This window comes from Mytilus californianus, unplaced genomic scaffold (genome assembly GCF_021869535.1).
Source record: "Mytilus californianus isolate M0D057914Y unplaced genomic scaffold, xbMytCali1.0.p SCAF_2, whole genome shotgun sequence".
Taxonomy (NCBI): Eukaryota; Metazoa; Mollusca; class Bivalvia; order Mytilida; family Mytilidae; genus Mytilus; species Mytilus californianus.
This window is the reverse complement of record NW_026262668.1, coordinates 73356177-73383568: the sequence shown is the minus strand read 5'-3', so window position 1 is coordinate 73383568 and position 27392 is coordinate 73356177. Positions and strand designations below refer to the sequence as shown.

General features: G+C 31.0%; 1 protein-coding gene across 1 annotated transcript in view; it reads right to left on the bottom strand.

The window, feature by feature from the left end:
• Nucleotides 1-582: 582 nt before the first annotated feature.
• Nucleotides 583-27392, bottom strand: part of LOC127728026 (GTPase-activating protein and VPS9 domain-containing protein 1-like) — a 61416-nt gene continuing 34606 nt past the window's right edge. The window contains exons 7-20 of the mRNA XM_052235175.1: nt 26543-26688; nt 24220-24324; nt 23229-23319; nt 21374-22461; nt 15525-15621; nt 14740-14781; nt 13526-13591; nt 11411-11834; nt 9900-10034; nt 8797-8920; nt 8128-8194; nt 7181-7295; nt 5966-6104; nt 583-4702 (exon numbers count right to left, since the gene is read on the bottom strand). Coding sequence (XP_052091135.1) covers nt 4430-4702; nt 5966-6104; nt 7181-7295; nt 8128-8194; nt 8797-8920; nt 9900-10034; nt 11411-11834; nt 13526-13591; nt 14740-14781; nt 15525-15621; nt 21374-22461; nt 23229-23319; nt 24220-24324; nt 26543-26688 — 2912 coding nt within the window. The 3' untranslated portion in view covers nt 583-4429. The remainder of the gene's footprint in view (nt 4703-5965; nt 6105-7180; nt 7296-8127; nt 8195-8796; nt 8921-9899; nt 10035-11410; nt 11835-13525; nt 13592-14739; nt 14782-15524; nt 15622-21373; nt 22462-23228; nt 23320-24219; nt 24325-26542; nt 26689-27392) is intronic.

Below are 27392 nucleotides of genomic sequence, written 5' to 3'. Positions count from 1 at the left end.
AAATCACACAAACATTACAATTCATCACTGAATTAATATGAAGTGACTCTTTTAGGTAGTTCCTTGAGATTAGTGTGAAGAAAAATTAAAAGTTCATTCAACATATGGAAAATTCAAGGTATCTGCAAACAGAAAGAAGGTGTCTGACAGATCAGAAAGGGCTTAAAAGTGACAAATTTTCTCTATCAATCTGCTATGAAATATGAAGTAATTCTGTTCAGTAGAACTTGAGATAAGTGCAAAGGAAATACTTGTTGGACGAATGGACAGGAGTATAATAATAACAGCCATAAGGAAGCAACAGAAACATAGCTGCAACTGACTGACTCTTCAAATACCTACTAAATGACAGACACTTATTATAATATGGCCAAAGAAAAACAAACAACCTAAGTGTACAAGCTCAGAAAAACAAACAACCTGTGTGTACAAGCACAGAAAAACAAACAACCTGCGTGTACAAGCACAGAAAAACAAACAACCTGCGTGTACAAGAACAGAAAAACAAACAACCTAAGTGTACAAGCTCAGAAAAACAAACAACCTGTGTGTACAAGCACAGAAAAACAAACAACCTGCATGTACAAGCACATACTTTTTATTTATAATTAAATCACAGCACCTTCATATATCATTAATTAAAGTAGATGCAAAAAACAATAATCTTTTTTTTATAATTATCAACATCTAGATATAATTCAACAAAGGCCGTAAAGTAGATGTTTAATGTAAAATTCCTAAATTCTTTTTTTCATAAGAAAATAGATGCAGTACAATTGTGTAATATGATGGAAAATACATGATGAATCCACAAACAAGACGGTCAGTTCAATGAAGGAAAAAGAAGTCATGGAGGTTTTTATTTTAGTATAAATGACTACTTTAATAGGTTGAAAATATTAAGAAAATTAAGAGAAAGTTTCTTAATTGCATTTTTTGGGGGTATTTTAAGTTTTTTTTCTACTTTTCTGCATAAACACATCTGCATTCAACACAATGTATTTCAAATAAAAGTTTGTTTTGAGTTCCACCCAAAAACTCTTGGGTATTCTATGAAATAATGAATGCAAATTCAAGGATTTTTCGGCAAACTAGTTACCAAAGAACTAGAAATAGAAAAAAAAAGAAATCCTTACAGTTTTGTTATTTTTTAAAATGCTCAAATTTAGACTACAGAATTTAACCTCTGCAACACAGACATATGGCAGCATTTACCTGCATTTGTTTTATTCATTAGATTAAAACTGGAAATTTTATGAAACAAAGTGGAACAAGATTTTGAAGTAAATATTTTATACTGAAAAGATTTTGTAATTTTATTCAAAATATTTATAAAATCCTTTACTGCTGAAGACAATTTTGATGAAAATAGCAAATATTTTGCAGGTATGTAAAATTTAGCATTGAAGGCCATTTTGAACCATAATGAATTTATTTGTACAAGAGAGACAACACATCAATACACAGATTTTCTGTTTTATTTTGTAAAAAACCTTTAAATTTGCTTTTTTAGATAGTTTAATGCTAAAAATTTGTAACAGCTGAATGCCATCTGTATGAATTTTTTATTTGATTAAATACGCATACTCATAAACATGACAAAATGTTGTTCTTAATCTTAAAGTAAACATGTGAGGCTGTAACACCTTGAATTTTAACATTGTTCACTTTCAAATATTACCATTTTTGTGAAATAACTGATGGGGAAGTTTTTCCTACCCCTTTTTTAGAAAAGTTTGTTTGAAATGAATGGGAAACAACAAGTAGTTAGGCTAGTTGATTTAACTATTGTCTTCAATGCTGATAAAAAAAAAAGATTTACATATCAATCCTGCTGACTTATTTTGCTGAATATAACAACAAACAAAGTTATTTCAATCCTGAAAAAAACCTTGTTTTAATCGAAAAATGTTGGATTATTTTACTGAATTGTAAAACATTTCAAACCCTGTCAATCCTTGAAGCTTGTTTTAATTCACAAAATTTAGCTTATTTTCGCTGTGACACAATACACCTGATCATTATTTGGACACTTTCGTCACTTGACCCAAGAATTTGCAACACTTGATCTATTGACGTCATACAACATTCACTTTTATTTTGTGGCATCAGACATTCCCGCTTGTGACGTCAAATTCTTATGGGAATGACTGTGACTTCCAGTAATGGCAAACAAATAGCAATAAGGTCTATGCAAACCCTGTCATTTCCATCTGTGGAATACTTATCAAAATTATGCTTATAGTTAATAATATAGACTTGTTTTACTCAACTGTACCATGTGCAAACCTTCTTATTTCAATCTCTAAACAATCATGCTAAAATTGAATAATGTTGGCCATTTTTTCCTTAACTGTGGCAACACAAAAACATTTAAATTTCTATATTTAAAAAAATATACATTTTAACAAACAAAAAAGAAGATAAACCTAACTACTTTAAAGCTAACTGAACAATGAAAATATGGATTTTATTAGCTTTTATCACATCTTTGGTCCTCTTGTACATTTTAATAGATTATGAAGAAAATACAAATTTTTGGTAACAATTCAAACTGTTGTTTAAAATGATTTCTACAGATAAATTCTAATTTCAATTTATATAACAGTTTTAGTCTTAAAACAAGAAGACAGAATTCTAGAACTGTACTAATTGTATGAAAAATATATACCAGCAACCAAAAATATGTTAAAAAACATTTTATTAGCTTTTATCACATCTTTGGTCCTCTAGTACATTTTAATAGATTATGAAGAAAATGTAAATTTCTGGTAACAATTCAAACTATTGTTTAAAATGATTTCTACAGATAAATTCTAATTTCAATTTATATAACAGTTTTAGTCTTAAAACAAGAAGACAGAATTCTAGAACTGTACTAATTATATGAAAAATATATACCAGCAACAAAAAATAGTCCTGCTTGTTATGATATATTTGTGTGTAGTTGTCAACTTACATTTGTTCCTACTTACAGATTCCTCTGGAAATTTTGTTATAAACAATAATATAATATCTATTCCTGTTGGAATAAATATGCTATAGCCTTTATTCCGTTAGGAACAAATACTGCAATATTTCTTCCAGTGGGAATAATATTCCAGAACATTTCTTCAGTTTAAAACTAATGTTATAAAGGAAATTTTATTCCATGACAAAGTTACTGTATCAATATATATCAAGTGAATTCAATATATAAAACTGTTAACTGTTAAAATACGTAAGCAAAACCCTAGATTGAATTCAAAAGAAAAGATAAATTTCAAATAGTTTTATTTGTAATTTGCAGTCTTGGTATATAACCTGAGGTTACACCATAAAAACTAAAAAATAAATTTATAATAAACAAAGAGATTAATACTGTATGATTCTAACAATCTGAGAAAAAACAATCTTGATACACCTTGAAACAATTTTTTCATGCTGCCCATCCTTGCAAAATTTTATGATTTTTTTTACCCCAAGGTAAGCATGAAGTGTGAAAACAGGAGCTTGTTGAAACTGTTGTGCAGATCCTTAGTTTCAAATCATATGATACAACACATGCTCTGCATTTTAACAGATTATTATCAATCTGTCAAAAAACTTCCTTCAAATCATAAGACATTTATCTGCCAGTTATCAGTTTTTATATATCTGAATTCTGTCCAATAAATTTGCATTAGGGCTTCAAACTTCAAGCATTTATGTAATGTATCTTAAAGGAACACGGCGAAAACTGCCAAAAAATATCCTCATTTTGAATCTTGAAATCAATATTTAGATATGAGCAAAGGCCTTAACCAAATATTTTTTTTCTACAAGATGTCTTTTACAAAGAGGTTAACGTGGGTAACATATCTTTTTGGGTAAGGCCTTAGCTCATCTAATTTTGCCAAAATCTACATATAAATTGTACATTTAAGGGGATGGGAGGCATTCAAACCAACAATTTGTGGGTGGTTGCATTTTGTGTAAGAGTTTGTAAGAATTATATAAGTTAAATGATAACTTTATTTTATGGGTGGTTGGGGTCTAAGAAAAAAAGTGCCCCCATGCGTTTAATTCTGGAACAGCCCTAGAATTAAAGAATGCAGAATTGTATAATAACTAATCTCTATTTGATATAAATAATTATCAACTAGTGCTATCCATTCATGCCATTACAGCCTGTAAGCTTCCCCAAGGTCAGAAATCTGTTGATATGAAATATGGGATGAAAAACAAATTCTTGTTGACAAATAAATAATTAAACAAGTCAAAAACATAATAACATTTCTTATACAATTAAGCAACAGTCAAACATAAAACATGAGAACTTTTACATGCCCTCTTCTATAACACCCATTTTAACCAATAAAATAAAATTCTATAGCAAAACATAAATCTGACACATGCTCACAATGAATAAATAAATAATACATTTATTAATAAAAATATAAACATTTGGTTAATCTGAATAATCCATGGTTTTGATGTATTCTACAACAGACGAAAACTGCATCCACCAGTACTGTTCTTCTCCTTGTAATCTGTTACCGTAGAAACTGTTGACATATTGAACCGTGGATAAGAGGCATGGTGGATTAGCTTTGATAATAACGAAAATTAAGACGGGCATGAATTCATCAGCTGCTGGAACACTTTTATCATTTGCCATACTCAATAAGTTCATTATAGTTGTGGAACATCTATGGACACATTTCAGCTTGTCTTTTGGTGTCTAATAAAAAATAAAATTTATTTCTTAATTTGAAAATCACTTTTTATAGCACTGGAAGAGAAAGAGAGACAGACAGGGTTAGAGAAAGAAACTAAATTTTAACAAATACACAAGAATGCACACGTTGTTGTGCTATGCATACCCCCTAGTAATTCAAAGTATCAGAAAACAGAAAATAAGTGTCTGACATATCTGAAAAGTGCACACAGGTTTCAACTCCCCATTGATGAGATGCTGACCAAATATGAATTAATTCTGTTCAGTGGCTATATATAGTATTGGATAAATATTAAAAATATTGATACATTCAAAATAATGGCAAAGAGGAAATAGTTATCTGACAGATCCTAAAAGTGCTTGAACTTTACAACTCATCACTATCAAGCTGCTGACCAAAAATATATCACAAATGAATGATATATTTGCATGGTTCAATATAAAAATAGGAAAATAGGGTTGATTTAAATGTGACAAAAATCACATGAAATACTAAGATATAACCAAGATCAATTGAACAGCCTTTAACTGCTGTTCTCCAGCAAACAAAACGTTATGAAATGCATAGTTTCTGGTTTTGTGATGAGTAAATGGAGTAAAACGCTTTATGATTAGTTTGGAGTAAATGGAGTAAAATGCTTTATGAGAGCTAAATACATGTACATCAAAGATATACTGTCTTTCTAATTACAGCTACATAATCATTTGTCAATATAAACTGGGTTTATTAATCATTGCATGGTCTAATCATGTTGTATCTTCATTAAAATAATATCTGCTCCATGTTGTGTAACAGTGTGGTACCACAAAACAATGGGAGACAGAAATACATCATGGAACTGATCACAGCACAACAAAAAATGTGAAAGATCAGCTAGGAAAAGGTATAATTAAGTGTAATTATTTAAAATTATTTTAAACAAGGCTAAAACTTAATGCCCCTACCGCTACGGCGGGGGCATAATAACAAAAAATTACTCCTGTAGATAATTTTCAATATAGAGTAATTTCAATTGGAGTTATTTGCCTTGGCATCTATGTTGGAGGGCAAACTGGTTGATTTATTTGATGAATTATACAACTTTACAAGGCTTAATCATATTAAATTGTTAGGAAAACAACTTTAGTCTACAAACCAGTATAATAAGTTGAATTTTGTTGATTTCAGAAAGAATTTGATCCTGTCAACCTCCAACATGGTGGAAAAGGTAAATAACTCTAACTCAAATTACGTCTATCAAAAACAACCTATTGTCATAAACAAACCTTGTAAGCATTTATCATATAGATTTCTCTTTGTGCTGCTGTCCATGGACATTCAAACTGATACATTTTTGGAATCTGTAAATGTTTGTGATTTGGTGTTATAATTTGGGCTAACTTCTTTATGTGCTGGTGGAGAATCCTGAAAAATAAATGGTTTACCAATTTTAATACACATGTTTTAGGAATTTTGCTTGTGCTGCTTTTATATATGATTTCTTGGTTCTATATGCATTTAAACCAGTTCTGATAAATTTTGATATGCCACAGGCTGATTAAATTTAATGTGTGTAATTTCTGTCATATCTATTCAAAACTTATCAGCATATTTTTTTAATCATTGAAAAAACAGATTCTACCACTTTACTACAGTATTTACTAATACCAAAATTTAAAAATGCTTGGTAAACCTCATATTTCAAAGTTTAAAGGTTTAAATGTCTCCTTTAATCACATTAATTAATATTTTGTTTTATTCTAACTCATTTTAAAGCAAATTCATATATATAATCTGAAAGTAAAGGTTTTGTGTAAACTATCCAAAATTGCTAAACAAATGAACCATTATATTCAGCTTTAAATTGATGTTTTAAAACATGATAACAATAGATTTAGTCATCCCAATGGTCAAAGTACTTTAAAACAGACAAGAAAAAGATAAAAACACAGGTTTAACAAGAATGCATGCACTGACCTGCTAATCACATCCCCACTCGTAGTTTAAAGTATAGGGAAATAGGAAGTAGGTGCATGACAAACCCCAAAACCATAAATAAGCTACAACTCATCACTGTTGAGATGCTAACCAAATATGGAGATATTCTGTTCAGAAGTATAGAAGAAATGTGTGATGAATAATTCTTGTTCATTCAACATACTGATAAAATCAGCAAACGGGAAAAAGGTATCCGACAGATTGCAAAAAAAAAAAAAGCTCATACATTCCAACTTATCCCTGTCAAGCTGCTAAACAAATTTAAAGTAATTCTGTTTAGTGGTTAATGAGAAAAACGTGACAATAATATTTGTTGTACTAACAGACAGAAGAAAGGAAGGAGGGACAAAGTGATTGCAATACAGCCCCCACTCCTAGAGTGTTGGTATAAAAAATTGAACAAAAATGTGTTGATACATCAAAAATATTGTAAATCATTGTTCACTTAATACTAACAGATTTAATAAAAAAAAGTCAATGATAATAATATAAGATTGACTCACTGATCTCTCAATATATCACCATCACCATTAGGGAACATAGCATGTGTGTATATCCTACTCATAATATATCTTTCTATAGATAACCTGGCATCGTCCATTTGGTTTTCTGTTGATGCTGGAATAAATTGTCAGTCATTTATCAGAAACAAAATAAATCCAAAAATATTTTTAATACAAGTAACTAAATGTGTGGTACTTAGCACAAAAGAAATTTTAATTTGTATTGTATATATGATTATCTTTTTTTCAATTTTAAATGCCATAATTCGGTGCCTGTATATCATAGCTTCAGGCAATGAGCACAGTTCAAGAGGAGTGTTTTCTTTTCCATAATATAAGTATCATTTAAGTAGAGTGTGCTATTTTATACCAACTGATTTTCTAGACTTTTTTTTTATGAGACTTTATGAAACCTGTTAGGAAAGTTGTTTCTGAATTCGCTTTCTTGAGTGGCAGTATTCATTAACAATCAACAGCTAGCTTCCTTAGCCAGTACGTTTTGACTTTGCTTTCCATATTATGATCAGTCTTTTATTTCCTTGTTCCAGTTAGTGGTCATCTGCTGGAAGCTTGCCAGCGTATTTTTTATTTTTTTTTGGGGGGGGGGGGGGGGGGGGGGGGGTCGTGAATACGTTAAACTGGTTTAATCCCAACAAATTATGTATGTACAAGGCAGGCTATATGGAACATTTCTTGTTTGTTGTTATTGGTCTAGGTCGTCTATTTTTTCAGAGGAGTCAGGTGTTATTGGTTGGTGTTGTCTTTGCTGTCCAATATTTTTGGTAGTTCCTGTTATCCCTCTATGCATTGCATTCAGAAAATGATGATTCTTAACATTATATGCTTTTGTCTTAAACTCAATAGACAGCAAATAAATTAACAAGCTTACTCAAATGGTAACTGAAATTTTGAAAACATAAATATATACATGATATTTATGTACTGACCTTGCCATATAGGATTATTGGTCATTTGTTGATACAGAAATTGTAAGAATCTTTCTACCAAATCAGTCTGTAATAGTTAAACAAAAACACAACTACAGCAAGTGAATATATATATATTAGCCTGTTAAGTCAATTAAAAGGTTATCCACTTTCTAATATTGACTAAATCTTTCAAATGTGTAAAGGTTCTTATGAAATCAAATGTTTTCAAGGTTAATGATGCTCTTTTATCAAATTGCTATACATTCTTAATTGTGCTGATTACTCTACAGATCATATATGTCATTTTTCTGTAAATTTTCAGTCATTTTTTATGCTAGCCAATAGTGATGAACATTTAAGCATTTCTCATTTTTTCTAGAAATTTCCAGCTTCTAAAGTCCAATGTATCCAATATTCTACTCCTTCAATGTCAATATTTGCTTCACTTATTGTACATGGACACTATCAGTTTGTATGGCTTATTCCTAAATTATTTTTTGTTTCCTAACTGAAAATGCTCACATGCCATCTATGCTTAATGTAAAGAATGATATCTTTCCTAACTATATATATTCCTGGAAAAGCCATTATAAAATAATAATTTAAATAGAACTGACCACTTGCAAGAAAACATTGATAATAGATAAGTAGTTATTGATGTAAAACATTTTAGTGAAGCAATCATACCTTTTCATCTGAGACTGTTAATTTCTGGAAATCTTGTATAAAATTGACGACATAACCTTCCTTTGTTTCAATAAACAGTCTTACACATACATTCACTAGATGCTTATTGCACACAGTTTTGTCTCTGAAATAAATTCAAACGATAGTGAGATTAATAATTTACTTGCAATAAACAAGAACATTGTTCCAATGACTTTATCACTGTATATACAAACAGGTAACATATTCATGATTCAATCATAATTTCTTTTTTAATTCCAAAACCATATAAGTTTGATGGAAAAATGGATGAACACTCAGACCCTTACATAACCCTGCTGGATCAAGGTCGTGTATAAATTAAGATCATCATTAATCAGGAAATACTTGAATCACTTACTAAAATAATTGTTTATTAAAAAACTATATGTTGTTGATACATAAATAAACCATTTTAATGATATAAAGTAATCATATGGTCACCGACTTCGTTTTTTGTCTAATAATTAATCTGTTACCTAGATGGTAGTGAAAAACGTCAACAATTAATGTTTTACGGCCTTCAACGCGATGATGCTATGATTATTATGACGTTTTGTGGTATTTTTTCACATAGAACACCATTTTGAATGATGTATACTATAAAAATAAGTAGCTAAGTGACCCTATCGTTATTTTACATCATAAAAACAGAAACTTTTGTATCAACAACATATAGTTTTTCAAGAAAAATCTATGTATTAGAAATTAGAGATTGATAATTTTATGACAAATTTAAGAATTTTTTTCACCGATTTTATGTGCTTTCTATACAAATGTTCACCTATTTTGAAAGAATTCAATCAGTAATATTTCAGATGATAAAAGAGATAAATACATTATTTTTTCAATTTTCAGTTATAGCTCAATGAGCCAAAGTTGTATGCAAAATTTTAGCAAAATCTGTGAAATTGCCCATTTACTGTAACTTGACCTTAATATCTATTTTTCTGACAACTCTAGTTTATTTGATTTTTGTTTGTTTTTTTTCCTAGCTTTTTCAATTTTGACATATTAAGAATATATTTATAGGCTTCTAAACAGTACTATATAGCCCTCTCAAGTATATTTCTAACTATATTTACCTTTGTACGCGACTTAACAAGCGTTGTACATAAGACTGAGTAGCCAAGAGGCCTTGCTGACATCTTATTAAATAAGATATATATGCTGTTCTTGTCTGGTATTCATCTTTCAAAGCATTTACCAACTTCTTACACCTGAAATGTAGACATAATATTGCATGTTACACTAAATATCATTCAGGTTTAACAAGTTTTCAAATGGACAAGTTCTATCATTAAATACGCCAAACCAACTAATTTTACAAGCAATTTATTTTCTTGAGTAAAAAAATAATGTGGATATAAGTAGAAGAGAATATGTAAAATTTGGGTCTTCCCTTCTATAAATACATCATGAGAAAAACAAATATATTTTCTCAATGGACAAAACTCCTGGAACCAGGATCCCATCTAATGCCTTTATTGTATATCCTTTGGAAAAATATAAATCTGTCCGATATTCTAATATGACGCTCTTCAAACACTTTGTAAAACAAGCCATGTTCTGATTCGAACTAAACATGGGGTACACATGCTTGATGTCACAATTGAATCTACAATGTCAGTTGTATTTTGAACAACACAGGCAATTTTCTGTAGATGTTTCTCTATAGGAATTCAAACAAATCTTTTAAGCTTAAAAAGTAGGTCTGAATGTATACATTTTTAATTGTAAATGATTAATTTTCTAAAACATTTTAGCTTAATCGAATCAAAATGGCTGACTTTTTAATATGGGTAGGCATTATATATGTCAATATTAAATACCTTGCTGAAGTGCAATATAAAGATATTTATAAGTATATTATACCCACATATATATCCAATAGTACCCTTGTTAAAATGACCATAGAGCATGACATGAATGAATTATTTCTTAAATAGTTATTATATCTTAAATATTTGGTAAAGACTTTTCAACCTGATGCATTCTAGGGGAAATCTACAGAACCCCCCCCCCAAGACTGCCTTGGTGTGACATCTTATATCAATATTCTATTATAACAATATTACCCATCAAAATACTCTGCTCCGAGATGTCTTTTCCAATTGATTTAATATAATTCTGATATTTTGGGGGTAAGGTTGCTGTTCACATTTAGTTTTACCACAAACTATTCCTTAAGGATGTTTGCTACTCTGTTTTAAAATAACAAGCTTTTTAAAAGACTGTTCCAAAATGATAGTATATAAATAAAGGACCTAAAAAAGCAGAAAAAAATTAAGGGTCCGTGTGCTTGTTTTCGAGATAACAGCCATCGAAAATTTGGCGGGAAATGATTCTCTCTAGATTTTTCATACTTTTAACATTGGTCGCTTTTTGTTTCAAAAACTATGAAAAAATAACAAGGATTTTAAAAGATTTTCAAATATGGCTTTTTAAACTATATGTAATAAAATTATAAAAAGAAAAGTAGGGGTTAGCGGGCATTTTTTTTAATAGCAATACATGGATAAAATCAGAGGATTCTGAAAATCTGAAAAAAGTCAAAAACAAGAGGAGCAAACATCCTTAATCTTATCCTACATACCCTTTTGAATCAAACATTTTAATACATCTAATGGCTTCATGTAGCTGGGCTATTGACTCTTTGTTCTGTAAATTAATAGCCTCTGCTAACTGACTCCGTAGTAATAATAACAGCTCATTATTGTCTCTATGAGTATCAATTTCTTTAGGACTAGAAGGAACATACGAAAAACCAAAATCTAAAACATTTTGTCCTATATCACAGTCACAGTTACTCAACACTAAACGTAGTTTACGTTTAGCATCTAAAAATAAAACACAGTTTTCTAGGTTATTTGGATCATAGTACGGTTGACTACTTGTTTCTTCTTTAATTGATGGACGTTTTGTTGGTTGTGGTGCCTCCACTTGGCTAGCTTCGCCTGAATTTGAAATGTTACTGGCTGGCTTTGGTCTATACTTTTCTAATATGTCATCTGATGTTTCTGAAAGGACAAGATGCCATCTTAGTATAAAAATCAAATCAACAAACAATGAATTTAATACTGTCACACCTTTCAATCAAGGGACTTTCATAGACAGAAGCCCTTATGCCTTTAATAAAAGCAAATCTACTACATGTACTTGTATTTTTATCACTAAAATGCAATGCATTATGCATGCATTATAATTTTTATGTTTCAATTTTAGTTCCCATATTTGTTCATGTCCAAGAAATTTTGGCAGTTAAAAGATTGCCATTGCATGAATGGATTATATATATTGGTCAGTTTTACTTTAGAATTCAATTGAATTCTAATTTATTCAAAATGAAAGCAAGGATCATCACATTTTGCATAAATTGCGGAATGGTGTCTTGCTTTCATTTCATATAAATTTTCTAAAACACAGTATTCAACTTTTAAATTATTTACAGATTTTCAAGATAGAAAAATATATGTTAAAACTATAAACACAAAACTTCAGCTGTAATTTTCTAGTGAGATGAAAGCAGTATCATGCCATGTGAAATCTATTATAATACGTCATATAGCTGAAACTGGCATATGAAGATGTTCATTTCAAAGAAGATAGCTCATAAATAATATATCAAATTTCAATTATTATTGTACATGTATATCAAAGGATAATTATTTATTGTTATATAATTACAGTAATTATCCATATTTCAGGATATCTTGTCAATTATTTTTTTCAAATGTATTTTATTTGCAATTTTTCTATAGGCATAATCCTGTGAACAAATTACATGAACAATGCGAAAAGATTGTCTTGATTCATTAGGTACATGGAACATATACCTCTATATTTTTGGGTTGTTTTTATACAAGAAATTATAGAGCAAGTCAAAGACAAGGAAAGTTGTAGTGTTATAAAAAATATTCTGAGAAAATTTTACCATTAAAAAACTTTGCTATTAATTTTGCTAAAATTTAACATTGAACTCCCTCAGGTGAAGTTGAAAAAATTTGTGTTTTGTTTTCGGCCCTTTTATGTTTGGTAATTCCGAACCGGCCCTTTTATGTTTGGTAATTCCGAACATGTTACGTATTAATTGGCTTGGCATTTCATCGTCTTAAGATTATAAGATGATGGTTATTCCACAAAAATATTTGGAATGCACTCATGGTTTTCAAAATGCCTTCAGCTTTGAATATTCATGACAAAATAAAATTTAAGAATCTTAGTGAAATGTATTAAGCTAATTTACTCCATCGACTTTAAATCAACTGTTAGATAAATTTACCCTCCCCAAAAATGGTAAGCCATTTCTTAGTCTTCTGATGGTAAATCTAATCTGCAGTTTTTTTTACATTAAAAGGTACTTTATACTTGAAGGCGATCTGACAAACTGTGCAAATACATAAGGATTGACAGACCTATTGGCTAAAGGATGGACAAAAACATGGTACCTCTGCTCCTTTATCGTGTGGAGAGAAAGAACGATTTACCACTTTTTTTTTACCAGTTACCACTGCTCCATTATTGTGTGGAGAGAAAGAAAGATTTATCACAATTTATTTGACCAGTTTTACTCAATTATATTACAGATTTTCCGATTGCAATATGTACTTCTTCGAGTGTTAAAAAGAGACATCTAATTTATTCTGGAGAAAAATATAATATGAAAAGTTCTAATTTCTATTTATACCTGTGTGTTGATGGTAATTCTTACCTTCTTTTGAACTTTCAGGTTTCTGGGGAGTGTCATTGACAGGTAAACTACTACTGGCTAAGGAATCTGAAACATTTTAATATAAATTCAATCAACTCTATGTATCTCATTACATGTATCTACAGAATACAGGGAAACTTTCACACTTTTTTTTTTCAGCATCAGTCCTTTTGCACCAATTGTTATTTTTGAGATGTATTATTTGCACCAAATATCATTTTTTTTAAAAGGTACCAACTGCCCCAATATACGGAATTCATTTGTGCCAATTTACATCATGCATAACAACCGTAAATAAATTTTAAGTACCTATAAGAGTATAATCAATGTAATAAATGAAATGAAAGGTGAGTATAAAATCACATAGAACACGGATAAATAATTTATCGATTTGCACTTACTAAAAATATGTACATAGAATGAATACAAATTATGAAAAGATAAATTCCAGACGTAAATATTATTATTTTGTTTTGACTGTAAATAGCTTCATGTTTTAAAATGTGCTATATTAAATGACTAACTTCTCCAGAGTAAACTGCCGTTGACAGTTAACATGGATAAAGTAGGAGGAGGGAAATGTGTTTTGTTCTTAAATGGCGCAATCATAAACTTTATTTTTCTGCGCAAATGATACAATGTATTTTTGAAAACTAAAGGCGCAAACGTAGCATTGGCACAAATGAGTTGTGACGCAGAAGGACACATTTTTGGTGCAAACGGATTTCTCCCAGTTTTTCAGTTCCCCCATGAAATAAGATAATAGCACTACAATGACTCTTCATGATCAAGTTGACAGTATCAGGAACTTAGGAAAACTCACTGAATATTTAAGTTTACTTTTTATGAATTTTTCCAGTATTTAGTAAAAGTGATTCAGGGAAAATTAAATTTATACTTTTTAACTGCAAACGTTGTCCAGTGTACTATTTTAGGCCAAATCTACAACTCATGTATGAACCTGCTTTTATTTATCATAGGAACTGGTATCCACAAACACAACAAGAATTCTGTACATTTTTAACATGTCAAATGAAATAACTTTGAATAGTGAATTTAAAGTGCAATTATGTGTCTTTTTGCTTCAAAAAAATAATGACCATTTAAGAGTGACACCTCAATTTCAAATGCTATAATTAGTACATAATATAATTAGTTAATATTTAGTGTAACATATCAAAAGTTTGAGTGTAATAATGTATTATGTAACTTACCAAATGATTCATTTCTCCCAATCTTATCTTTGTTCTTCTTTCCTGAAATCAAAATAACATGAATGTTTTAAACTTTTCAAGATTGATGTAAACAAACTTTGCACACAGAACATTCATCTGAAAAAGATACTATGTGTGTTATTTCCCATTAAAATAACTTTTGAACCACATGTCAAAATAGAATATTCCTATAAAAATAAATCATATATTAAAGCATTATTTAATAAAGTTTACCTTTACTTTCCGTACACTTATCTTTTGTAATAGTTTGTCCTTTTTTAGGAAGAGAGAATAGTTGTGTCAACCAAGTAGTCTTTTAAGATCTTTTTTGATTTGCCTTGTAAAACAGTCACATTGGTATGTATCTTGAGTGTGAAAGAGCAAAATTGAACTAAATCAAATACTTTTGGTTGTTCTATGCTCTTATTAGACTTGGACTCTTTTTGTTTTGATAACTTTAGTTTTTCTACTTTCTTTTTTTTTGTAGGAAAAGGAGAAGTTTCCAAAGAGTATGCAAACATTATTCCTAAACATGAATTATTGTTTGCAAAAGTATATATATGGTAGTAATTACTTTTTGATAAAGTTTCTCCCATCACAACCAGCATGAGTTTTCTTTTAACCAACACTGTCATCAAGTTCTATTAATTTTGAAAAAAATTTCTTCATAATAAAACTTAAAACTTGATTTTCAAAATTTTAAAACCATTTTTTTTCTGTATTACTTTTTTTAGAAATATTTTCATGGACAATTCCAAACATCTCCTTTATATATCTATTCTTACCACTTCTAGTTACTTTTTCTTTAAACGATTTAAACAAACTTCTACTTTTGGTTGGAGTTCTACCTGCATCTTCTGGGTCAGCAGTATCAGCAGTGCCCTAAAAAATGAAAATGTCACCCTGTTATGCATTTCATATTCACATTTTGTTTCCTATTGATCATCAATACGAACTTCTAAGTACTGTAAATTCAGAAATTATTGCGAGGTTTTTATTAATGCGAATAATGCGACTCCATCAGTATCGCAAAAATAAGAACTCGCATTCTGAAATCTGATACACATATCTGTATGCAGATGTTTTTGAAATCGCAATAATTAATCTCGCATTTTTGTCCATTCCTCAAAAATCGCAATAATAAATGCACGCAATAATTTCTGAATTTACAGTAATACATTTCTTATGATTTGTAATAGGCTGTTCCCAGGAAAGGTATTTTGAAACCTCCACTATAATTGTCAAGTACAGTGAAAATGTAAGTGAAATTCTAAATTATCTAAATGGATGGTAACCTCATTTTGAAAGTGCCTCGCATGGGTACAATATATTTTAAATGGAATAGCCCTTACTCCCATATTCTAATGTTCATTCTTGGTTTTTATAAGTTTGCTGTCTGTAGGCTAATACAAAAGGTTGTAAATTCATTTTTGATAAGATATGCAATTAAACTATTAATATTTATGATTTAGTGGCAAATTCAAGGGTGTGTCCCCTTTAATCAGTAAAAATATAACTTTTTGACATATAAATCGTCAAAAAGTTTTTATAAGGATGGTGCCCTCATCCAACCTCGTTTCTTTGATCTGCCCCGGCTTATTGTGTCAAAAATAAAGGCTATGCAACACAATCTCAAAAGTTTTAAAATAAAGATTTAATAGGTTTTATAGGTTTGAAATCCAGCTCTACATTAAATGGCGCTTTTTGTTTTTGGTATGTAAACATTGTGACAATGTAATATGTTGATAATGGGAAAAAATAATGGATTGTTATAATTTTGCTGAAATTTATAAAGAAATTCATTTTACATACTTACATTGTACCAAGTAAATGAAAGGATGTCATAACTAACATTTTTAATATTTGAAAAAATTTTCAATCCCTCCGCCTTTTTCCTTTAATATATATAACATGCACAAGATACATTGAAAATGTTTGACAGGCAAACCCTATATTTCTAATTTCAAACCTACAGGCCTGGGGCCATTACATTGCAATGTAATGCATTACATTACAATTACAATTACATTTTTTCTCACATGTAATGCATTACATTGCAATTACTTTGCCTGTGTAATGCATTACATTACACATTACTTTTTCAATATAAAAACTAAAAACATTTAAAAAACAGATTTTTATAAGAAATTGATAAATATTACCGGGGTATATGTACATATATTTATCTTACCTCCTATACATTTCTAGGAATATGATTGGTTAAAAGCGTCCGCGTGGAGACCGTGTATATTCCATTTTAGGTTAGTAGGGAGGTGGGGCTTATTTCATACATGGTTAGTAGTGGTGTTACGTCCCTTTATAAAAACAAAATGGTACTGAGAAAAATCTTAAAGGTTTCAACAGACGAAGAAATTGATGATGAAGATTGAAATAAATTCATGCAACACATTTAAACCTAACAAATTGTTATTGTTGGCATCTGTTTTTGTAGGATCAATGGAAGTAGTTTCTTAATGCTAACAGTATTGAAGACTTGCTCATTTTGATAGGTCACTAGTCTAAATTTCACACGTTAAGATAGTCGGTAAGATAAATTCGTTACATAGTGTGCTAGTGACGTAATACGGTATATATGGGGTCAGTAAATTCCATATGGGGATTCGAGCTTCGCTCTCACCCCATATGAAATTTACTGACCCCATATATACCGTATTAGGTCACTAGCACACTATGTAACTAATAATACAGTGTACATGTTAGTGACATAGACTTCAAATACTTGAAAAATAAATTAATATCATATAATTTTGTTTCTAACATTGACCACTTAATCATTTAGACATCATAAAGGGATTTCAAAGGGATATAATAAATGTGCAATTTTGAAACCTATAAAACCTATTAAATGTTTTGACAATATATATTATATATATATATATCTAAAATACACTCCTGGCAAAATATAGACAAATTCTTTAATTAAAAAAAACTTTTTGATGATTTATATGCAAATAAAATGCTCTGCTGGGCGCAGCTTGATACGACCGCAGAGGTCAAACCCTCAACAGTTGGGGCAAGTATGGACACAACATTCAAGCTTGATACAGCACTGAATTTGGATTGTGATTAAATATTTGACACAGCACAGGTTTCTGACACAGAATGAATGTGGTCTAAGTACTTAAAATTTTTAATTTACCTATTCAAACCATATCATTATTATTTGCTTTTATATATAAATCAGAAATAACCAATTTAAAACGGAAAATTTTAAAGAAAAAAAATTCCCCCCCCCCAATTTTTTGAACCCCCTTATGATTCATCACCCCCAAACTCAATCCCAGCCTTCCCTTTGTGGTATGGTACCTGCAGTACAATTTCATAAAGATCCATACACTTGAACACAAGTTATTGTCTGGAAACTAGAAAAATGCTTGTTTTTTGGCCCCTTTTTGGCCCCAAATTTCTAAACGTTTAGGGCAATTACCCCCAAACTCAAACCCAGCTTTCCCTTTGTGATATAGAACCTTGTAGTACAATTTCATAAAGATCCATACACTTACACACAAGTTATTGTCCTGAAACTAGAAAAATGCTTGTTTTTTGCCCCTTTTTCGCCCTTAATTCCTAAAATTTTGAAGCAATTACCCCCAAAATTAACCTCAGCATTCGCTGTGTGATATGGAACCTTGTGGTACATTGTCAGAGAGATCCATACACAAACACACAAGTTATGTCTGAAAGTTACAAAAATGCTTATTTTTGGCCCCTTTTTGGCCCCTTATTCCTAAACGTTTTGGGCAATTACCCCCAAACTCAATTCCAGCTTTCCCTTTGTGATATGGAACCTTGTAGTACTAGTACAATTTCAGAAAGATCCATACACTTACACACAAGTTCTTGTCATGAAACTAGAAAAATGTTTGTTTTTTGCCCCTTTTTTGGCCCCTTATTCCTAATATTTTGAGGCAATTACCCCCAAAATCAACCCCAGCATTCCCTGTGTGATATGGAACCTTGTGGTACAATGTCAGAGAGATCCATACACAAACACACAAGTTATGTCGGAAAGTTACAAAAATGCTTATTTTTGGCCCCTAATTCCTTAACTGTTGGTACCATAACCCCCCAAATCAATCCCAACCATCCTTTTGTGGTATTGAACCTTATGGTAAAATTTCGTAGAGATCTATTTACTTAAACTAAAGTTAGAGTGCGAAAACCAATGTGTCTTTGGACGACGACAACGACGACGACGCCAACGTCATACCAATATACGACCGCAAATGTATAAAAAGTTATATTTCTAGTTAATAATGTAAATCCAGAAATTATTGTGATGATTTTATTATTACAATAAACTGCTTCGCTGAGCGCAGCTGGATACGCTGCAGAGGTCCAACCCTGAACAGTTGGGGCAAAAATGGACACAATATTCAAGCTTGATACAGGTCTGAATTTGGATTGTATTAAATATTTGACATATTATAGGTTTCTGAATAAATGTAGTCAAAGAACTTGAAATTGGTTATATGAATTGAATTTATATTCAATTACCGTTAAAAGGCTTGTATAGTCCGCGGTTTTATTCTCCAAAATTGAACCTGCCAGCAGGGTGCGACTATAGAGTACAATAAGCAAGAAATAAGAGAAAAAAATCAATTTCGCGAGGTGGTTTATTTTCGTTCCGCCATGTTTGTTCTTGATATTGTAGAGGGCGCTATTATCATTTTTCAAACTTATAATTTTACCTAATCCATATTGATAAGTTATTATTATTCCATATCAAATTAATATTGATAAATTTAAAAATTAAACGCTTCATAACAAATTTCTTGTTTCTTTTCAATGAATTGCTTATAAAATAAACTGGTATCTGCTTGAATGAAACTGTACAAAAAAAGTAAAAAAGACAACCGTAAACCAGCTTACGATGTGTAAATTACAAAACGTAATCGGTTATTATACGTTCCGTTTTGGTGTTTCATAGTGACTTATATGTTATTTATTAGTTTAAAACCCTTCAAACATTAATGTGATAGATACATGTATATTTAACACTATTTTACATCAGGATGGAATTGTTTTACTTTCAAAGTCGTATTATATTGATATCTAGTATGTACAGATTTCGACTCTCACCGTTTTTTCTCTTCTTTTACGTGTGCTTTTCAAACTTCCGGTTTAAACATAACAAGTTTCTTAATTGTTTTTTGTGTGATTTAGACTTATTTTAACAATCGTGAAGGCTTTTAGAATCATTTACAAGCAGTTTCAGTTTCTGTTTGTTGATGGAAAATAGTTTTTCCAAGAAAATACCGCATACACCCACACACGATTTGAAATAACCGGAGTTTGATCATCAGACCTTTTCTAACAGTTACAAAAAGTTTTTTTACCAAAAATTTCGTGGGGAGAAGGGGGTGCGGACTATGTACCAGTGCGAACTATACAACCCGATTACGGTAAAGATTTCTTGCTGTTGTGCAATACACTGTGCTGTTGCGCAATACTTAGTAAATCTGTTGTCAGACTATAAACAAATAAAGTTCAATTAATTCTCAATGTCATATTAGAAATTTATGAAAATGTAAAGGGAGCTTACATCAATAGATATAAACAATTCACCAAAGTTTCATGAGAATTGCTGACAGCATTTTTGAGTTATTGTCCGAAAACTGGGAAATCCCCCCTTTTTTTTAATGAATAAAACCCCATAACTTAGAAATGTAAAATGTAAAATTTATAAAATTCTAAACGGAGCTTACATCAATAGATATAAACAATTCACCAAAGTTTCATACGAACTGCTGAAAGCATTTTTGATTTTTTGTCAGAAAACTGGAAAATCCCCCTTTTTTTATGAATAAAACCCTGTAACTCGGAAATGTAAAATCTAAAATATATAAAAATCGAAAGGGAGCTCATGTCAATAGATATAAACAATTCACCACAATTTCTTGCAAGTTGGTGAAAGCATTCTTGAGTTATTGTCCGAAAACTGGAAAATCCCCCTTTTTTTAATGAATAAAACCCCATAACTCGGAAATGTAAAATCTAAAATTTATAAAAAACGAAAAGGAGCTCACGTCAATAGATATAAACAATTCACCAAAGTTTTATGCAAATTGGTTAAAGCGTTTTTGAGTTAATGTCCGACATGTTGACGACGGACGGACGGACAGACGGACAGAGGTATACCATAATACGTCCCGTAAACGGGCGTATAAAATTTGTCACAGGTTATGGTTAGAAAAAAATAAAAACCTGCATTTTAAATTTTGATCGCATCATTTGTATGCAGTCTTCTCTGAAATTATAATATTTAATATTAATATTTTAATATAGATCTCTTATTTTTATCGATGAAAAATCTAGAAGCAAAAATTGTCAGATTGTAGGTTTTCAAATGCTTATATCTCAAAAACATGTACACAAACCTTTCCTTATATTTCCAGAAATTTGATGTACTAAACATTCCTACCTGAATAAGACTTTTATTGTAAAAATGTTATTTTGAATTTTAGCAGCACACAATTTAAATGAAAATTATTTGTCTCAACTAAGTTACTATTTGTTTGCATGATGATTTTCAGCATGGCTTCATGAAATTCTTGATGGCTACCTCATTGAACAGACCTCTTTAGCATTTCATTTAGAAAATTAATCAAACCTTTTCTTCTGATTTCTGTGAAATGTTATCAAAGCTTGCTGATCGTGATGACTTAGCAAATGGTACATCATCTCCCGAATTCCCCGACCCAGCACTACTACTATCGTCATTAAAATCGTTGGCTGCTAGAAGGTCCACAGAGTTATCACTCTTACTTGGAATAGGAAACATTGTATCATCAATAATAACTGTTTCTCTTTTATCTTTATTGGAACTACTCCTCTTGTTCAGTACTGATCTCATGATGTCTGTGTTGTTGGTTTCAGAATCATCAAGACTAATCAGCGTCTGATCTTCCTCTGCATTTTCATTAGAAACTGGATCAAACATACTGAGGGCTAACGAAAGCCTATTGGCATCAAACTTTGTGTTTTGTTGTTCACTGATCTTTAAATTGCCAGTTTGCTCACTTAATGAGGCAACCTCTGACCTAGAATTGCCATCTATACCAGAGTCTGACCGAGGTGTACCGATTCCTGAATCCACAGAATTAGCCTCTAAATTGGATATTTTTCCTCGTCTCTCTACTGGAAGAACCTCACCAGAACCACTCTGATTGTCAAACAATGGATATGTGGCTCTTTGTTGAACTTTTGGACGAGCACCTTGGCTGATCGATGTTTTGACCAAGTCGCCATTAGATGACCCAAAATTTTCCGATTGTACATTTCTAACACTGGTTTCAGGGACGGCAAATGATAAATTTCCTGGAGAATTTTTTAGTTTTTGTTGGAATCTAGTATGTTTTGATGTCGATGGAAGACTCAATTTATTGGAATTGGCACTGTCATTGGTTTTATCATCCCCATCAAACACATTATCTACATTCATTTGTACAGTTTTCGGTCTCTTCTTTTTCAAAAATCTACTTGTGAAACTTCCAGCATTTGTCAGCTTGCTGTCACTGGGTCCATGTCTATAGCTATCATTATCATGGAAATAATTTGGGAAATCTGCAAATGAAACACTTGCTTCTGCTGATGGTAAATTGGCCTCATTACTACTTTTGTTTTGTTTATTTAGCACTGAAGTGGCACCATTAGCAGCTGTATCAAACTTTTCCAACTGATTTTCTGGAGTTTCTTGACCTATTAAAAAAAAAAAGAAAAAAAGAAAGATCTGAATATTTCATTAATCTATGTAAATAACAATTATAATGTTGTATATGGAACAAACTCTTATAGAATACAGTAAAATCGGAAATTTTTTGTGATGGGTTTATTTTCGCTACCTTCATAATTTGGTTTAGTTCTATTCTTTTTCCTAAAGGAATCAAAGACGTTGTGGTTGTCATGCTGATATCGAATGCAATTTTAAAAGCTACACCTTTTTGAGTTATGCTCAATCTTTCTAACAACTATCAGACATTTCCACTGTTGAAAATTCAGTACTATGCAGACAATCCATGCAGTCAATTCAGATCTAAATAAACTATTTTCAGAGACGTTGTTAATCTGTGATTAAGAAAAAACTGATTTAGAAGTGAATGCACAAATCTTGATTGATGGCATACAAAACTGCTGAACAATACAGGATTTTCTACAAAAGATATTACCTGAAAAAGCTTACAAATTTCACAACACTTTTGATCTTACAATTGTTTTTTTTTAACAAAGAACGGTATTCGGTCAAAAATTCATTGGACATTTACAGAATTAGTTTAAAATCCTGCTTATTTGGTTACCTCACAATTTTTGGGGGGATATGTGTTACTGATGCCATCTCAATAATCATTATCCTTTTAAATCTAACAGTAGGAAAAGAATTACCTGAAGCTAGGGGAGTATCTTCTTGTATTAGGAAAAGAATTACCTGAAGCTAGGGGAGTATCTTCTTGTATCAGGAAAAGAATTACCTGAAGCTAGGGGAGTATCTTCTTGTATTTCTATATTACCATGTTCACCAGAGACTGAAGAAACATCGGTCATTACACTGCCAATGTCATCCTGTATAACAAATATATTCCGTTAAATGAAAACATCATTTCTCAGTTAAAAGATTTTCTTTAAAAAAAAAAACTTTTACACAAATATGACAAGAATAGTGTCTTTGTAAGCTGTTTTCCACTTTAATGGTCACCTGGGGCTCTTTTCACAAAAAATCTTACGATTAAAATTGATCTGAAGTTATACTGAAATGTTCATGACTTACAAGTGTTTTTACTCGTAAGATTTCTTGTGAAATCAGCCGCAGCATTTTAATTTAGTGTTTATAGTGCATTGAAAGTAAAAAATAGCAACTTATTCTAATCCCTCTGTACTTTGAGGGACAAACAGCATCCCCTCTGACAACATTTTACCTGGTTATTATTTGTACAACAAACTGGGACATTTGTTAAAGAAAGTACTTTGGGACTTGAACATACAAGTTTCTCTAATAGCCTATAAAACATTGTTTGACACATTTATTTTCATCTTATTTTTTTAAATAAAGAGGAACTTTGCTAATATGATGCAATGTTATGTAAAAAATCATGGAAAATGTCCAAACAGCCAGTCATATAGTCTTTTAGAAAAAAAAAATCTGGTTTAACCCTGCCACATGTTCATGTACCTGTCACAAGTCAGAAATACTGTCAGTGGTTGTCATATCTTAATGTTTTTGTCCTTTAGGGAATTTGCAGTTGATGGCAGAAATTTTATTGTAAATGCTATATTCAAAACTTTTCTAGACTCTGGGCAATTTAGAGCCTGACAAATTCCACATGAACACATTTGTTAAAGATGCTATGTTCATCTCTAATTTTGTTCTAATTTTGTATGTCATTGGGTCGATTTCTCATTTGATATATACCCCACATTTTTTCTTATTCTCATCATTAAAAAGATTTTGGTAAAAATATAAACCTGATCAAATTCTGATAATTCTTCTGCTTGTTTATCTTCATTATCACTAGCAAGTACATCTGTACTCCAGGCATCACTTGCTGTTTCTGATAGTTCTGATAATGGCTGGAATATAAAAAAGTGTTTTAAATATTTAACATTACAGTAATTTATAAATTTTAAAACAGTCTTAATTTTCTACAGAAAATGTAATGACAGTGGACTCTTGTTATCACGAAGTCAGCCGGAAAAGAGTGTCATAAATAAATACAGTGATCAATGACGGGAAATTTAAGTACAGGTGCAATAATAATCAGGTTAATTCATCAATCCATTTAAATCCCTGAGGTCATGTTTTGACATATGTGTATCGTATGAGAAAAAAAATGCAATTTAAATGCTTTTGTTAACCTTGTGACCGAAAATTTTGTTCAAGTCAACTGAAATTTCGTCGATATACATATATTCATATAGAACAAAGTTCGGGACATCAGGAAAATTTGGACTCATCGGAAATTTCGAGTCAACCGAGTACGAGACAATGAGAGTTAACTGTAGTTATTAATGACTTTCTTTAAACATTACAATTGTCAATAATCTATTGTCTTTTAATATAAGTGCTTGATACAATGATTTCAATGCAAATGACACATGATTCTGGAAAATTCTTCATCAGAATTGCAGGAGATCAAAAGTTTTTGATGTTGAACACTGAACACTTAAAATATTCAATCATAACAAGGATATACAAGAGTGCACGCGCTGAAATGTCTCGCCTTCTTTACTAACCATTGATATTATGTTGATAGTCCTAAATGAAAGCTTTACTACAACTATTACATAAACTTAACATGATCCAAGAAAATGAGGTCAAGGTCATATAAACCAAACGAGAAATACATGTACACCTTACAATCATTCAATACACTAAATATAGTTGACCTATTGCTTATAGTTTCTAAGAAACAGACTTAACCAAGAAAACTAAACATTGACCAATGAATTGTGAAAATGAGGTCAAGGTCAGATGAACCATGCCAGGCAGACATGAACAGCTTACAATCCTTCCATACAACAAATATAGCTGACCTATTGCTTATAGTTTAAGAAAAACAGACTGAAACACATAAACTTAACACTGAGCAATGAACCGTGAAAATGAGGTCAAGGTCAAATAAAACCTGCGAGACTGACATGTACATCATAGAATATTTCCATACACCAAATATAGTTGACTTATTGCATATAGTATAAGAAAAAAGACCAAAACTCAAAAACTTAACTTTGACCACTGAACCATGAAAATGAGGTCAAAGTCAGATGACACCTGCCAGTTGGACATGTACACCTTACAATCATTCCTTACACCAAATATAGTAGACCTATTGCATAAAGTATAAGAAAAATGGACCAAAACACAAAAACTTAACTATAACCACTGAACCATGAAAATGAGGTCAAGGTCAAATGACACCTGCCAGTTGGACATGTACACCTTACAATCCTTCCATACACCAAATATACTAGACCTATTGCTTATAGTATCTGAGATATGGACTTGACCACCAAAACTTAACCTTGTTCACTGATCCATGAAATGAGGTTGAGGTCAAGTGAAAACTGTCTGATGGGCATGAGGACCTTGATAGGTACGCACATACCAAATATAGTTATCCTATTACTCATAATAAGAGAGAAATTAACATTACAAAAAATCACAACTTTTTTTTCAAGTAGTCACTGAACCATGAAAATGAGGTCAAGGACAATGGACATGTGACAGACGGAAACTTCGTAACATAAGGCATCTATATACAAAGTATGAAGCATCCAGGTCTTCCACCTTCTAAAATATAAGGCTTTTAAGAAGTTAGCTAACGCCGCCGACGCCGCCGGATCACTATCCCTATGTCAAGCTTTCTGCGACAAAAGTCGCAGGCTCAACAAAAATTGAAAAACAGCAAAGATTGTTTAAGCTGATAGTTGACCATTTCTTAAAAATTTAAACCCTTAAGAACTTCTTCCTTAAAACTGAATGCAGGCTGTTTTTGACTTCAATGTTCTGATAGATCTGAAACTATCCTTCTGTATCATTAAGCAATTTTCCAAGACTTACATCACCCTTTCAACAAAATACACATTTCACATAAGATGAATGTGTCATATCAACTAAATTTGATACTCTTATAGAAAACATATTTTCCTTGTATCTATGGTGCACATCTTCCTTTAGGAAATGACTAAATCAATCTTACAGTAAGATAATGACAAAATACCCAACCATCAGGGCTCTTAATCTGTGATACTTTTCCCTAAATTTCCTCCAGCCTTTAATACTACTTGCCTCATTTCTGGCCAGTAAACTCTGTCTTACAATTTCTTCTCCTATCTCCTCTAGTCTATCATACTGGTTTTGTTCTGGAGGTTCTGAGTCACTAGCTAGTACATCTGTACTCCAGGTATCACTAACTGTAGATTTAGTCTCATCTACTGCAATAGCAAAGAATTCTATTCTTATCTAAAATTATGAGATAATGGATTCTAATATTGTATATATTCATAAAATTTTGCAATGTTTTTATTAAATTTGTGAAATTTACAAGATAGATTTTGCCATGAAAAAAAGAGACTTGTATAATTTACGGGATAGGTTGTGCCCTAAAAAAAAGAGACTTGTATAATTTACAGGATAAATTGTGCCCTAAAAAAAAGAGACTTGTATAATTTACGGGATAGATTGTGCCCTAAAAAAAAAAGACTTGTATAATTTACGGGATAGATTGTGCCCTAAAAAGAGACTTGCATAATTTACGGGATAGATTGTGCCCTAAAAAAAAGAGACTTGTATAATTTACGGGATAGATTGTTCCCTAAAAAAAAGAGACTTGTATAATTTACGGGATAGATTGTGCCCCCCAAAAAAGAGACTTGTATAATTTATGGGATAGATTGTGCCCTAAAAAAAGAGACTTGCATAATTTACAAGATAGATTTTGCCATGAAAAAAAGAGACTTGTATAATTTACGGGATAGATTGTGCCCTAAAAAAAGAGACTTGTATAATTTACGGGATAGATTGTGCCCTAAAAAAAGGAGACTTGTATAATTTACAAGATAGATTTTGCCATGAAAAAAAGAGACTTGTATAATTTACGGGATAGATTGTGTCCTAAAAAAAAGAGACTTGTATAATT